We start from the raw sequence: 16,708 nt of genomic DNA, 5'->3' as shown, positions 1-16,708 counted from the left end.
TTAAAGACCTCCTAGATTCAGCACATTGGCTTACGTTTTAAATCTCCCCCACACACACACACCCTTATTAATGCATCTTAGATACAGAGTCAATACTATTTATTTATTTTCCCTGTGAACATGGGTGAGCCAAATGGACAATGCTTCATGTTAAAGGCCTGGAGCAATTTGAAGGTGCAGTAAACAAGGGTTTGCTATAACCACATCGTCCAAAGGCTCTGTCACTGCCATAGTGCAATGCAGAGGAAAGGGCTGCAGGCAGACTGCACCTCTTTAACCAGAAATGATATAGTTCAGAAACACCCCATACTGATCTCATTCACTGTTTGAATACCATTCATGGATGCCACCCAGTGTGTGGATGCCGATATTGCTTAGATGTGCTGTGGCACACACCCCAAATTTCTGTATAACAGGCCATTGCTATTTCCATCAGCTTTCACATTCGTACTGGCACAGACCTGGCCAAAGAGAATCCATTCAAAGAAAGTGCTGAGTAGTAGGAATGAAAAGCGGCCAAGCACTAACTTGTTGCTCCTAATGACTGGGGTCTCCAAAACCTACAGCAATCTGCATAGACCCCAACACGCCCGCCCTCTCTGCCCAACAAGAATTGTAATATGCTGCAACACACGGATCAGACCATTGCAATGACTATAACTGCAATGGGCTGATATAACACATTTTCTGAATACTAAGAATTATGAACAACACACACACACATTTGGAGATAAGAATATTTATTAAATTCAAAAATATGCAATGGTGGAAAATGCACAGGGGAAAAATATTCTTATTTATTACTCTATATAATGTATCAAAGCTCTGGGTGTTGAAAGAAACACACTGATTTGGAGTCCATAGATGTAGAAAAGCAGTGGATTTTTGCTAAGCCCCCAAAAAAGTTTTAATTTGACATTTTCCTCTTCCTCCTCCCAATTCCATATGAGATAGAAATGTCCATGTGATTAATTGTAATGCTTTGATAAGAAAAGGAACTTGCTGTAGCCAAGAACAAGTTATAATGCAGTGCGTCCCCAAACAGACCTAGAGTGATCTGAAAAGCAAGTTATATACATGCTAGATGAGACTGAATTTGTGGCATAAACATCTGCTAAGGAGTAAGCTGGATCCACCAAGCAAACCTAGCATGGGGTGGTTAACATCCAGCCGTGGATCCATTTCCTGAAGCTCTTCATTTGTTAAATAAAAACTTAGGGCCATGTTAGGTTATAAATCAGAATGTCCATTGTGGAAACAAAGGGTTACTCTAACTATCATTTGGCGGAAGGCCTTCTATAGAGAAAGTGCAGTATCATCACCTTAGGAGACCAAAGTGAGACCCAGAAGAATCCTTAGCTAACATTACTTGAGAAATGCTGCAGGTGTGCTTCCCCATATAGAATGACCATGATGCTGTATTGTGAGCCCAAGGCTTTTCTAGGCTTTGTCCGTCATTATGTCCCTACAAGATGATGATGATGGGTGCAGGGATGGATGGCTGTAAGGGTGCTAATTCTGTGATAGACCTACTTTGGTCATGTGCCCACTATGACGTGTCTCGATTGGGAGTGGGCAACTTGTGTGGAGTAGTGGGAATTGCCAATGGTGTGGGGCGAGGGGAATTGCAGTCCAACAACATGTGGAGGACCACACGTGGCCCACCTCTGATCCAGAACATAGTTGAACTGATGCCTATAAAACCAAACAGGTTGAGTAAACCCACCAAGGAGTGCAGGCAGAAGGCACAACATTAACCAGATGAGAACCCTTGCTCTTGCTTTCACATGATCTCACTTGATAGCACTCTTTTTTAAAGGAAGTTGCCAAGTTGCCTGATTAACTCTCCAATGCTCCTATTACACAAAGAACTAGCCACACAAAGAATGTGCAGCTTTGACCTGAAACAGAAAAGTTTCCAGCCATAGTCCAATTGTGGTTATCTCATCTCCCTGGTAAACACAGATGCACAGGGTGGTATCCCACAAAGTCCTGGCGTTGACAGAACTGCTTTCATCAATGGAATGGAGAGGGGGTGAATTCCCCTTGCCCTCTGCTCCCCCTATGCACCCTGAAAATCTGGATCGCGCAGGGGCTGCAGGGGGAGGAGAAGAGGAGAGGGGGAGAAAGTCCTGTCATGCAAGTGGACGTTCACTCACACAATGTCGGATTTCCGCCACAGACACACAAACGCACATGTATCACTGCTAGCTTGGGAGCCCACCAATGTTTGATGCTGCTTGTAGAGTGTTTCAGATGTAATAAGCGTATCACAATTTAAATATTACAGACATGTTTTAAAAAATAACTTAATTTGTATCCTACGGATATGGAAAAACGTTGCATTTTTGTAATAAATAATATATCCTCAAAGCAATTTGGACAAAGAGCAACTACAAACAATTAGAAAAGCTACCCCAAAGTACTACTGGTAGAAGAGGAGGAGAGATTAGAGATAAACAATCTTTTCTTCGCTGCCTCCATTTTCTGAATCTTGTCCCATGTGGCAAGGTAGACTGTGCAGCAGAACCTCTGGAGGGCACAGCGGTTGAACATTGCTGTGACTTGAACTGTGTGATGTTGAGCCCTGGCTCTGCAATGCATTCATGTCTAGAACACAAAAGCAGGGACAGGTTAAAATTACAGCTCCACATGCCAGACACACATACCTCTGGTAAAGAATGAGGGATCCCATTTGTCCCTGAAATTAACCCTTCTTTTCTTCTCTTTTCCTCTTGAGGGGCCTACATTTGTTGTTGCAAATATGTTCCCATATATATTTTTAAAGAACTGAACATGGTCATTTTCCTGGTGGCCCCTCAAACTCTTCCTTCCTTTCGTGGCCACAGGAATTTGGTACGCCATATGCAGGCAGGCAGGCAGGCAGGCAGGCAGGCAGGCAGGCAGGCAGGCAGGCACAGAGTCATGTTTTAAGAGTGGCTGTTTCTTCTTGATTTAAAACATTTATATGCCACCCATCATAATGTTTTCCCCAGTTTGGTGTACAATACACAAACAGACAAACAATTAAAGTCAATCAACAAATAACATATCAATCAAAAGAGTAGACTGAAAACATCATTTCCAGTGTTTAATATACAGTATCCTTCCACTGCTTAAAATACAAGCCATTAAAATGCCTGGGGGAGTAAGAATGTCATAGAGCATTTCTATCGTCCCCCGACCGAGTATCCAAAGAACCACAGGATATGCTGATGGATTTCCCCTCCTGTGGCTGTAGACATTCCTTCAACCTTGGGAGGGGGAATTAGGCAAGATTGGAGCCCCTCCAAACAGATTTTTTTGAGGGGGGGATGAAAATAATGCAATATTAGCACTTTTTACAGATTGAATGTTACTTTAGGAACATAAAATGTAATTATGTACAAGTAGGTTTGGCATGAAATTATCACATTTGGTATATTAAAAGTACAGTGTATTCAAACAATTATTACAAATTGAATTTAGTTTTTAAATTTGTTTGTAATAAATGGAGGTACATGCTTTTGAACTGCAAGGAATATCTGAACTCTTTGGTTTTGTCAGTTTATGAGGAGCAGGCAAAAAAAGAGAGAGAAACAATTAAAAAAAACAACCCAGAAGAAACCATCAACATTAGTAACAAAGAAAATTATTTATGTCTCCTCTTGCAGCCTGTCATCTTAGGGACTTGTTAGTCGGTTGAATGGACTTTTTAGTGCTCCAACCTCTCCCCACCCCTCACTGTCCGCAGAAAAGGAGCCCAGATGAAACCTTAAAAATAATCGCTAGATAGCAAAGCCAGAGCGAGGTGGGGGGAAGAGCCCACACCCAACGAACTGGAGGAGGAAGGAGAAGGGGCAGGGTGGAGTGGAAGAGCAAACAAGCGAAAACCCATATGAAAGGGACCGTGCATGATGGAGCCCTTGACGCACTTTTGAAACAGAGGTAAAAAATGTGGAGACAAACCAGAGGGGAAAAAATAGGCGTAATGGAACCTTCTGTATGATAAACTCTCTCCCTACGGACAGATTCTGCAGGAAGATTATGTAGTGATTCAGGATACTATTATGACCTTATTCTGTCAATTTCTGGGAAATAATTCATGCTCTTCCTCTTAATGCACATTTTTCCAAATTTTGAACTAGGATCCAGTGGGGTATCCTAGGGTACTGTAGCCAAGCTGTCAACTACAACAAGAAGAAAAAAGTCCAAAGCAAAATTGGGTATTTCTGGGCCAGCTGAATTGCCAAGTGAAACCCTAAGACAATGGTTCTGTTTCCATGATCACCATGACTTAAACAAGACATGGTGGTTTGTTTAAGCCACAATGCATTCCAGGCGCCATTTGCTTCATTAAATGCAAAGGTACAGCTTGTTATGTTGTCCGAACATGGATGGCATGGTTTGTTTGAGGGGGAAACAACCCTCAAATAATCCAACAATAGGCCATGAGTTATTTCTCCCTCAAACAAGTCAGGTTGTCCGGCTTTGGATGATATGACAAGCCGCGGTTGGGCAAGTAATTAGGCAAATGGTGCATGGCACAATTCATTGTTTAAACAAGCCACCATGGTTTAAGCAATGGTGATCATGCGAACTGGGTCAATATTTCACTGTCACATATTTCTACAGAAAAATACTTTGGGAGTCACTGCCTTTAATGCAAGAGAGAATGCCAGCCATGTTACAACTTCAAAAACACATTCAGGATGCTCACACAAGCAAGTATGAGTTATGTGTGCATTTCTCCAGTGAGCAATGCAATTTAACACACACACACACACACACACACAGAGAGAGAGAGAGAGGGAGGGAGGGAGGGAGGAATTTGCATTTCACCTTGATATTTAGGTATTTGGCTTTTTGGTGACAGATCTGTGTTCATTCTTGGATTCCTAACAAAATCTTCATTGGCTGAGATCATTCTACTGTTCACATTTTCAGTGCAACTGCCTGTGAAATAAGACAATGAAGTTTTAATTGACCAGTATTTTCTTCAAACATCATTTCAAAAGTGGCAACAACAATATGATCAGTGCATGAAAAAGTTGTGAATGATCTTATTTCATGCATTCATATTAGTTAACCGAGAAAGCCCCATCAAAGGGTGAAAAACAGTGAATTCAGTGCTTAAATTAAGGAGGAAAAGTGAATTTAATGAAATCCATACATGCCACCTCTTCCTCTTTCCAATTTTCCACCACGATGTCCATGCCCGGCCTTCTAAAAATAACAGCTATGGGGGCCAGCGTTAAAGGTAAGGAAGCCAGGCCTCCCCTGATACCCATATAATCTGAGCACTGCATAAATCAATGTAAATGGGCAAATAAAAGATCAAGGATGAACATTCATATGTTACATATAGCTAAAATGGATAGTGGACTTGTAGCCTCAAATCTTTACATGCCCTATTAAACAGCATTTATTTTAGAAATGATAGAAGAACATCAATCCAGTAAGGTTTGGACAGAACAAATGTTTTTCTTCCATTGACCATTGATAGCGAGAGGAAATATGGACTACAACAAGTATTCCCCCATGTATTTATTAGAGCAGTGTTACAAATTTGGAATGACTTTAAAAAACTGTATCTCACAAGATCTCACCAATGGAAACTCCCCCTTCAAAGAAGGGGTTTATGTGAACATGGACAAAGAAAGGGAAGAACATTGCCCTTTCCCTACATATTTCTTTCTGGTCTTATGGACAAATCCTTTCTAAAATCAAAAAAGTCTCTCAAAAGTTTTATTAATCAATTTATTTGATACCCCGCCTTTCTACCAGGAAATGGCTCTAAAGGCAGCTAAGAATAAAAGACAACAACATATTATTATTATTATTATTATTATTATTATTATTATTATTATTTTATTTACGACTCTTTCAGTACTTTGAGGCCCACTGTGATTCCAATGTGAGGAAATATATCTAAGCCAGCCTGGGGCTGGCACAGGCAATGGGCCTAATCCTGGAGCCTCAAAATGGAATGTTGAAGGCCCTGGATCCAGCATATCCATCTTCGGTCCATCCATATCCCTCCTCTGGAATGCCCCATTTCAGGGCCTACCGCTGGTGGAATGTTTATGCCGGCAGAGCTTTCCATGGGTGTAATTTGGGGCCAGGGAAGAACATGTGGGTCACCCACCCACCCACCACCAATGGAGCACTTCTCCACTGGCAATTCTGAGCATTGGCATTGCACTCTTAATCCTTTAATTCTGGCAGATCTACCCTTTCCTCACTTTATGGGCGATAGGATGGGATTGTAGCAATGCATTGTTCCCGAGGAAAAGAAAGAATTAGCTAGTTAGCTGTGTACAATAAATAGGAAAACTCATTTTAATTTTATAGGTCTAGCAGTCTATCCTATTTGGCAGCACAGAAAGAATATAATCACAGAATTGCTTAGTGAAGTGTTAAGTATAACTTTGAGGGAGGGGAGAGAAGAAAAAAGACAAAGGCGAGCTTTAGATGTGGATGTTTTCTACTCGCTTTAAACAGTAAAGATTCAGCAATTAAAATAATTTATTTTGCAAATTACTTCTCATTAACTCAGTTTGTAAATGATTGACATGTTTCTGACCCAATCAGAACTTACTAATCACAAGGCAGTAGCCCCTTCAGACAACATGCTAAACCATGCTGCTTAACCACAAAATGGTTAATAGAATGCAGTAAGGTTAATACATTCCATTAACCATTTTGTGGTTAAGTAGCCTGGTTTAGCGTGTTGTCTGAACAGGGCCAATGTCAGTAAAGGTGATAACAACTCCACTCAAGCTGCAGCACATTTTGACTCTCTTTAATCTCCCCAATACCTATCAAGTAGCTGTGATCTCAACAGGTTTACCAGGCATCAAGAACATGCTCTCAGTAGGGGGGGGGGGATCTGGTTCTAAGGATAAACCCACATTAAAAGTTATGGCAACATCTATGATTCTGATGCTTCTGCACCAGGTCTTTTCTCTGGTATTGTCGTCCTTGGTTCACTTGCTTTTTACAGAGAATCCAGATGATGTCTGGATTATGTCAAAATGTTGTAGTCTAGTGTTTTCTGTATAATCCTGCATTTTTCAGATCTGAAATGTGGTTATTTTTTGGTTATAATATGCAATTTATAACCAGCATACACGTTGAGCACTACAGAAACTTTTCAGAACTCCTATACCTTTAATTAAAAGTTTTCTGTTTGTTTTAGTTAGGGGTGTGCATCAGATTCAGTAAAAGCCCAAGTTGAATCATGCCCCCTTCAGAACATTTCTGATGTTTCCTCAGCCAAAGTGGGCTTCCTTCTGAAGCAACAGGTACCAAAAATGAACTTTGTACAAAGTTTCCTCTGAGATTCAGGTTTCATATAGATAGAAAAATATAGATATTGTCCATTTAGGTTCAGTTTCTCTATAAACACAGAGGGGGTGGGGAGAACTTATGCTTCTGAAACTCTGAAGGTTTCTTACTTAGGATCACCTCTAAACTGACTTGTCATTTTTAGAACTATGGCCTGTAAGGAACATAGTAGGAAAAGTATGTCCTTTTTGGGGGGTACCCTCAAAATTTAGACTGCTCTTGCACAAAAATGCCTGCACCTATTCATCTGTTTTGACACCCTTCAAAAGAGCAAATTTCATCAAATTCTGCCAAGGAATAGAAAACATTATTACAAAAAAATCTAAATATAAAGGTGTGCAGCACTTAAAAACACACAAAAAAAACCCACACCTACGTTTCTGGAATTTGGCAGGCATACTCTCCTCCTAAGTAATGGTTTTTGGGAGAAGCCCACGAATAGACATTAAATGGACACTGTCTGGAACAAACAAATCAATTTAACTACTTAGGTAAATGTTTTAAACAAAATGGTGCATGGACGAATCATATGGAGGCAATAAAATTGAAAGCAAATAGATCAATGCAGACAGTGTTAAAATTCGCCAGAATAAGAGGAGGACAAATGATAGCCCCAGCATGTAAAGTGTTTGCTGCAAAGGTTTTGCCGCAGTTATTCTATGGGGCAGAAATATGGGCCAATGATAATATAAAGCAACTTGAGGTGGTCCAAAATAAATTCCTACAGATATTGTTGGGTCTTCCCCCGACACACCCATTACATGTTATATGAGGGCGGAAGTTGGGATGCTCCCAATAGAGTACACCATCTGGAGGAACATGTTTTTTTATTACCTCAAAATGAAAACATCAACAAATAACCTAGTTAAGCTGGTGGTGAAAGAGCAGAGAAAATACCTCTCACATGGCAACTGGATAGAAAGGTGCGAAGCCAAGCTAAGACAATTCGGAATAGATCCTAAAATGATATTAGAAGGAAATATAGACCAACAACGCATGGCGATTAGACAAACATTGAGGAATTATTTCGGTAAGCTTGATATTGATGCAATTAAAGCTTCCAAATTCTCCAATATTTATCCTTTCATAAAATTAAAGCATAGAGAAGAAAAATACCTAACTGAAATTACGAATCCAGTCTTACGCAAAGCTCCTACAAGCCTGAGAATGCAGACCATGCAGACGAATTTTAGTGAAGGAAGATTTAATAATATACCCAGAGATCAAAGAATTTGCTGTTGTGGAGAACAAGAGGTGGAGGACTCTGTTCACTATATATTATACTGTAGATTATACAATAGCCCTAGGAATAAATATTTAGCTAGGTATTTGGCCTCTATGGTGCATTTAACAGACCAGGCGAAATTAGGCTACCTACTAACGGCAGAGAAATTGACCCTACTGAATTTGGCCTATTTTGCAGTAAGAGCTGCAAAAATTAGGAAGGAACAGGTTCAGGTGGATGATTGTAAACGATAAATATACCATAGATATACAGAGTACAATGAGAAATTAGGATATGTTTACTGTAGAATATGTGTTCTGATGAGAGTAATCGCTGTACTGAGTTCGGCTAATTTTAATTTTTTATGTAATAATGTGTGATAATATGTGTTCAGCTAAAACCCATTTAGGGTAGCCATGAATAAAATTTGTAACAAGAAGAGGCTACTATGCCTGCAAATGTCAACCAATTCTGGCAAGGAGAAAAAAGACATTGCTATTTTTAAATTTCTCATTAGTCAATGACTTTTCTCTACTCCCAGGCATTTAACAGCATTTAACAGCATATGCTGAGTTTTTAACTGACCCGAGAATAGTTGTTTTAAATAGATATTGGTTTTTTTTATACCTTTGGTGGTTTTAAATTTTGTATATCTGTTTTTAATGTTCATTGTTTTTAACTTTTGTAAACCGCCCAGAGAGCTTCAGCTGTGGGGCGGTTTAAAAATGTAATAAATAAATAAATGGCAGGAATGAAGCTTCGTATTTTCTAAATATCTCAAATACAGTACCAGAAACAAAATACATGGCCTCTGAATCAGACGAGTCACATTGGGTTATTTTCTAAAGTATGGTAGGTGCTTCATAAAACCTCAAGTTTTCATGCTTCAGTTTGTTCATGGCTGAGATGAGTATGATGACCCCATGTCCAGCTTCCTCAATTGTCCACAAGGGGAAGAAGCTTCAATTAGTGATTTCCTCACTTTGTTTGTTTGTTTTTAAAGGTAGCACCATTTCTGGGCATTGCTGGATAGTATAACATTGTATTAAGTGCTGTGTGAAACCTCCATTTTAATCCCACGTCCAGCTAATTATAGAAAAGCAATGCCCCATTAGAGCTAAAGGGCTCTAATGAGGAAGCAGCCCGACTGAAAACAAAGAGAGGCACACACCAGGACATCATTTGTCCCAGACTTTGGAGAACTGTTGCCAGGAAGCATTAAAAAATACTCAGTTTGATGGCCCAATGGTCTGATTCAGTGTAATGCAGCTTCCGATATTCATTATTTAGCCAAGCAGAAAGGATGCTGGGATTCCTAAAACTGCACAAATAGCATAAACTCTAGGTGTGATAATAGTTTATCGTGACTCCTGAATTAGCATTTAGTAGCACTTAACAGCAGCTTCAAAGGCCTATAGAAATTTTTCTCAAGTATCTTTCTAGATGTACTGTCTGTTCCCAGGAGAATTCCACTTGCATTGGCTAGTAGTTCTCCTAGACCAGATGTAGAAAGTTATATCCCCAGTCCTGGCTGCAAAGTCCTCTTGGGAAAACATCAGCAGCACCTGGAAAAGCCTGAAGATGCAATGTGACTTGTCTTCTCAATATTAGAGTTCTTGGAAGGTTGGTGCTTTAACAAAGTCTGCAAAGGTGCTTTTACTTTGAGGGCTTGCACTTATCCTGGGCATTGAGCCTCAATTATGTTCTGCAGTATCTAAATTCAAAAAGAAACCTTTGACATAGCCCACTTTGAAGCACATGGTTTACAACCTCATGGGATACAGCTATGTTCCAGAGAATGGTGCACTTTCCCATTAATGCACAATGAACTGCTAACCAGTCCAACACATGTACATTTGGTGAAACTCAATAGAATGCAGAGACTTCAGAAGGTACATTGATCCAATAAAACCCACACTGTATCTTTCCCAGGGACTGCCATGGCAACTCCACTCTGAAAAACATCTGACCTACACAAGGTGCTGGCAGTGTTTAGAATTTTGATTTTCTTCATTGTTTTTAAAGGAACCAATTGTAATATAAGGGTGTCAGCAATCACTTTCTATCTAATCGGGCCAAGGATTCATGTAGCCAAAATTTACCACAGCCCGTTTTGTCTCAGTTCCTCAGGCAAAGATCTTTCTCAGCCCTACCACCTGACACCGCTTAACTGAAGATGTGGTGGGTAGCTCCTAGGACTGTAGACATGCAGGGCGCACAGGGAGCCGTGTTATACCACACCAGACTATTTGTCTACCTAGCCCAGCACTGTTTGGCTCATAATGGGTCTCCATGGGCTCCAGCAAAGGACATTCTCATCATGTGCTGCTGCTTCCATTTTCAACACTGAAGATGCCAGGGACTGAACCTGGAACCTTTTTCAGGGAAAATATGCACACCATCACTGAGCTATGGTCTCACCCCAAAGCATTTTTCATGCCAACTCTTTTTTTAAAAAAAATAATTCTCAAACTTATGTGGAAACTGGATGAACCAAATGTAAGAACAGAAAAATCATAAACTGAGAGAAACCAAAATTGTCAGATCTGTCCATTCCTTAGTTTCACAGAGGCAATGAAGTTGTGAAGTCAAATTAGAGTAATTCCTTTTTGGGCCAGAGTCAGGATGCAGCCCATCTCAACCTCCATGCGGGCCAACCCAGCTACCCCCATGAGTTCAGCGTTCATTTGAAGCACAATTTTAAACCCTGAGTGAAATTGTTGAAATATTGTTCAAAGAGAGGAACAAGTTCATATACTTCTTAGCTTAAGGCGGCAATACTAAGCATACTTACTAGGGAGTAAAAATCTCATTGAAATAAATGGGACTTGTTTTTGAGTAGATGTGTAGGATTGCACGGCACTTCTTCCACCCTCTATTATGAATGAACAATTGATTTTTCATTTGTAAAACCTTGTTGCAATAGGGATAAAGTTACAAAAGACTAGCTTACCTTCGCAGGAACTGTTAATGCCTCTGCTCATATAACTAGTTACAAAACTTGTTATGGTTTTTTTTTCCTTTTAATAGTTCACAAAGTTACTCTTAGATTTGATTTTCTTTTTTCCCTACTGGATAATAACTAGTGATTGTTTTGTTACAATACAGAGAGCTTGTCGCATCTCAGCTAGCTCAACAGTGCACCCAACAGCCTGGCTGGAACAGCTATATGAAGCTGGAAACAGTTGTTGCTATTCCGTATCTTAGTATGGGCTATAAAGGTAACCAAAATAACCGCTCATGCCATTGTTTTTGTCCCAGTTCAGCTAGATTTTGCTGATGCTAAAACTGTATGTTTTTGTAAAGGGAAGTGCCAGAATCTTCTCCATAGATTATCTTTATTAATTTTAAGATTAAAATGCCTGGATTTCGGGTTTCTGAGCATCAGATAGTCTGGCATTTTTGTCTAGGAAGGAGGCAATTCAAAGAGGAAGATGCCTTCAAGTTTTTGTTTTAAGGTTCATTGGCAGTGCAAATGGCCAGGCAGTCTGTTTGGTGCAGCGGTTAGAGGGCTGACCAAGGAGGGCTGGGGAGGATCTGGTTGAAATCCCCACACAGTCTTAAAACTCATGGGTGATCTTGAGCCAGCCAGTATCTCTCAGCCTGACATGGGTGCTGATGAGCATAACATGGTGCAGGGGGATGGAGAGGACCATGGGTAGTTGTTGCAACATGCACAAGCCATGCAGACACTGCTAGTCTAAGACATGTTCCCCCCTCCCCCCCGCCTCCAAGTAGGTATAGGACATGTGTTGAGAAATGTCCCCCAGGAGACTCTGAGCTGTGCCTCTTGGATCACACAGCCACTAATGCCAGTAATACCAGAGCTGGCCGGCCCTACCACTAGGCAGAGTGAGCCGTTTTGCCCAGGTGGTGCCTTACGGGAGCTACGGCTTCACCCTTCCCCAGTGTTGGCCTGTTCTCTCCAAGCTGGCAATCCGACTTCTGGCTTCACCCCCATGGGGGCTGTGCAAAACGGTATGGCAGGCAGTTCCCGTGACAGTGCCATGCTGTCTTGATGTGTCAGTACAGCAGAAAGCCTTTGCTTTGAGTACCTTCCCTTCCCATGCTAGCTCTGCCCACTTCTTCAGCAGGGATGCTCTTCATCTCTTTCTATTGCATTTTTTCTGGTTTACCTGTTTATTTTCCTCCTGCTTCTTGTTCCTGGTTCTCTTCTTCACTTTCCCCCCTCTACCCCCCCTCTCCTCCAGGCCTCTTTTGTTCCTTTCCCCATTCTCATCTTCCCTCTTGCTTCTGAACTTTCTCCACATCCCTCCCTCCCTCCCTTTCATTCCAGTCTCATCTTTTTAGGGGTTCTCCTCTTCTCCAAGGAGGTATGGTTGGCTTGAGGCCATGTATGCATCCATGAGAGAGAAAGAGAGGGACAGGTAGAGCAATCCGGTGTATATCTACTCAGAAATAAGTCCCACTAAGTTCAAAGGCATGTGTGCATAGGATTGAAACCTAAGAAAGGAAGAACCGGAGATAGATGAAGGCAGGAATTGATGTCTGAATGGTGCAGCAAGACTTTTCAAAGTGTCGGTTCAGGTGGGGGGATTGGGGGGGATTTCAGCTTTCTCTCAGGCAGGAAAATGTCTTGGAACAATCTGAAAGGCGCATCTGAGCGGCTGTTGTGATATTGCACAGAATGCTGGGACACTTCTCAAATACTGCACTGGCATTAGTTGCCTGCTGTCTGAGAGGTGGGTCGTGGGGTGCTGAGCACAGCATTTAGAAAGCACGCAGCTTCACATACGGCTGCTGCCTGTGGGCTGAGAGAACACATACACCCTTCCTGAGCACTTCAAAGCAAGGGTAAATGTAATAAAACTTAGGAGTAGGATGGTGTATGTGTGTATGTGTGGGACGAGGACACAGTGCTGTAAATTTCTCTGCTTGCCTAATTCCATCTCAAAATTGTAGGGTGTTGTTTTATATATCTATATCCCAATTTACTTTTAGATTTTGCCTTTATTTCTTCCTCCAGAGCAGAGTAGCTATTGACTATAGAGTAAACATTAGAGTAAAAGAATCTAGAAACTGATGGAGTTCCTGCTAACCCAACAGCACACCCAACAGTCAATAGGAAGAATTACATGAGATTGGAAATGTTTTCACTGCGCATTTCATTTGCTTAATTTTGCTTTTTAAAAATGCACCCATTTTGAAATTTTCTTCATAAATAAGATAGAAAGAACTTGAGGGGTTTTTTTGTTTTTGTTTTTAAATGAATATGAGAAAATAAACAGAGATTCATCTGTCCACGCAGAGGGTCATGAGAACTCCGCTCTGGGCCTGAATCCAACATAAGTCCTACTTAGAGTAGATTCATTGAAATGAATGGAACTAAACTTTGTAAACTGCCCAGAAAGCTTCGGCTATGGGGTGGTATATAAATGTAATAAATAATAATGATGATTAACTTAAACCCTATTCATGCCAATGGGTCTTCTCTAAGTAGGACTTAAGTCACACTGCATGGTTAACAAGCTACCTTGTGGAAAATGTCCTGGGTTCAGACAACACAGCTAATCCACAGTTCAACAAACAACCCACAGTTCAACAAACAACCCACACTCAACCACTGAGTGTGGGCTAGCATATTGTGTGAACCCAGCCACTGGCTCATATTCCATATTAGAAATAGATGAAATGTGTGCAATAATATAATAACTCCTGTCATGTCTATGATGTTCTTTAGAAACTCTCTCATGCTTCCTCCTTTCTGCCCCCAGGTTCCACGTTTGTAAGTGACCTAGTGTTTTTCTCCCTGTGTTGGCCATACTTCATCACAATAACTTTTATACTTAGCGAAGGACCAAACTACACATTATAGCAATGCTACATGCGAACAGAGGGGACAACATCGCATCAACTGGCTCCTATATGGGTGCATTGGGCACAACTTATGGAATGGCCTATAGGCATCTAAACTGTAAACAAGATCAAGCACAAACCTTTCTGCTGCGGAAAAAGCCTTTTTAAGATGGGACAGACAGCAGACATCTGATCTTGTGCTGGAAAAAAGAACACTCTCTCTAAAACAAAAATACAAATGGGAAAAGTAGGTGTTTTCGAAACGGATGGTCATTGGTTTGTGAAGTGACTTGGTAGTTAGAGAATATTTGAAACTGGACAGCAATCAGGGTACATATGTTCCCATTTCTTTTAGTAGGATGTATGAAAAAAAATCCATAAACTACTCTGATCGTGGAAGTCTGTAATGTTTGAAGCTCCTAGTTGTACATACAATGCTTGGTGTGGATTCTGATACCACTAGCATTTGCGGGGTTGTGGGAGGAGGGGGCATACTACAGTTAAATCCCACAGCAATTGTTAAAAGAAATGGACTAGAGCTTTTTAAGTTTCAAAAATACAGGCTTGAGCCAACCTTCCTCATTGTACGGTTTATAAATGACTCTACAGGGAATTTGGAAATAGGTTTTAAGAAAATGTGTGTTTCATCCACCCAATGGACACCAGTAACAGCAATTTAAAGACAGGTATCCCCTGAAAGCAGCTTTGCAGCAATGCTGCTCACCTTTAGCCTCCCCTTAATATGGGATATTGCCTGCCAGCTCACTTCCTCAAATTCATTAAGTATGACCTCTCCATTATGCTGCCTTTCTATTAAGCTTTGAAGTTTTGGCTGTGTAATGGCACACATGCACACGGTCCAATCGGCATTCTTCTAACAATGAACACATGTTTTATTGGCTTGCTTCTTTTCCAGCTCATTAAACACAGCTGGGCTCCAATAAGGAATAATCAAAAAAGAGAACCTATAGAATTTTTAAATGCATCTTTAGACATTTATCACCAGGGGCAGGGGTCACTTTTCATGCTATGAGATACCCTGCTGATGACTTTATCCACTGCATTAGCTTTTCTGAGCCTATGTATTAAAGTTGAAAAAAGAAGGCAAACAATCTAACCATCTGATTTGTGATCAGGAGGACTGTGCTTAACTTTCCAGCCACTGAAGCTGGTTTCGTATGATTGGTGGGGAAAACCATGCACTGTAGTTTGTTTTGCCCGCCATTTGCTTAATAACCCATGCTGCATCATGGGTTGCCACGTCATCCAAACCTAGTATGGTGCATGGCTTGTAGTATTGTGGGGTGCATTAGAAGCCACCACCGCCGCTTACTGCACCAGCTTCGAATGACACAGTGACAGTTATATGAGCAGCACAAGCTGGGATGGGGAAAACAAGCTACAGTGCATGGTTTGCCTCATTGATTGTGTGAACCAGGCCTCTGCCTCACATCTCAATCCCACATCTCACTATAGAGTTACCCTCATCTGGAAATGGGGCAGCTGAAAATCTTTCATTTTTATTTCTCAGTGGATGAAAACTTTAATACACTGACATGGTATGGACCATGGAACACTGTTCCTTTCATTAGGTTACATGTATTCTTTAGGGTGCTGCTCACTATCCACCAGTTTGGACAACTCATGTACTTTTGTTAGAACACTGAGAATTTACTCTAATCTTAATGAATCAAGACAGAAAAAAGTAAAAGGCTGAAAACAAGGCATCATGTTCACAAACGTGCTTCAATTTCTCATGACTTCTAAGTCATGAGAAATTAATTCTATATGTAAAAGGATTGATTCACACTTTGCAAAAACATTAGGATTGCCTGAATGGCTCACACTAAAACCAAACTGCTCCAGCATCTAATTCTGCCACCTGCAGTGGCCAGCCAAATGCCCCTGGATGCTCAAAACCACTGATTGTCCCCACCAGAGGCAGATTTCAGTGTCACAAATTTGGGGTGGGTGGGTGTTGGAATACTGCAGAAACAAGTGTGGCATCTCCATTGAAAGTGCAATCCCATCCATGTTGCTCAGAAGTTAAGTAAGACTAAATTCAGTGGGATTTGCTTCCTAGGAGGTATGTTTAAGATTGCAACGTAAGTGTGGGTTGACACTCCTGATATTCTTAAAGATGGGAAGTAATGGAATCAAATATGCAAATTAGCTGCACCCCATTGGTCCCTCAATATTGCCACCTACGGCAAGCAATTACCAGCTTCTGTCAAGCATAAGCAGCTGCGTGGTCTAAGCACAGCAGATATTAGCAGAGAGCACCTTACATCCTGTCATTTCCTTGTCTACGTGTTTTGGTGAGAAGTTAAATAATGA

The 16,708-nt window shown here is 41.0% G+C and overlaps 1 protein-coding gene across 2 annotated transcripts in view; it reads right to left on the bottom strand.

Moving 5' to 3' along the window:
* Positions 1-737: 737 nt before the first annotated feature.
* ARHGEF28 (Rho guanine nucleotide exchange factor 28) overlaps positions 738-16,708 on the bottom strand; it is a 175,489-nt gene continuing 159,518 nt past the window's right edge. For both annotated transcript variants that reach the window (XM_063127928.1, XM_063127929.1), the window contains 2 exons: positions 4,822-4,935; positions 738-2,610 (listed from right to left, as the gene is read on the bottom strand). In XM_063127928.1, the coding sequence (XP_062983998.1) occupies positions 2,450-2,610; positions 4,822-4,935 (275 nt within the window). In that variant the 3' untranslated portion in view covers positions 738-2,449. The remainder of the gene's footprint in view (positions 2,611-4,821; positions 4,936-16,708) is intronic.

This window comes from Elgaria multicarinata, chromosome 6 (assembly GCF_023053635.1).
Source record: "Elgaria multicarinata webbii isolate HBS135686 ecotype San Diego chromosome 6, rElgMul1.1.pri, whole genome shotgun sequence".
In the NCBI taxonomy this organism is placed as follows: domain Eukaryota; kingdom Metazoa; phylum Chordata; class Lepidosauria; order Squamata; family Anguidae; genus Elgaria; species Elgaria multicarinata.
This window is presented reverse-complemented; position numbering and strand designations above follow the sequence as displayed.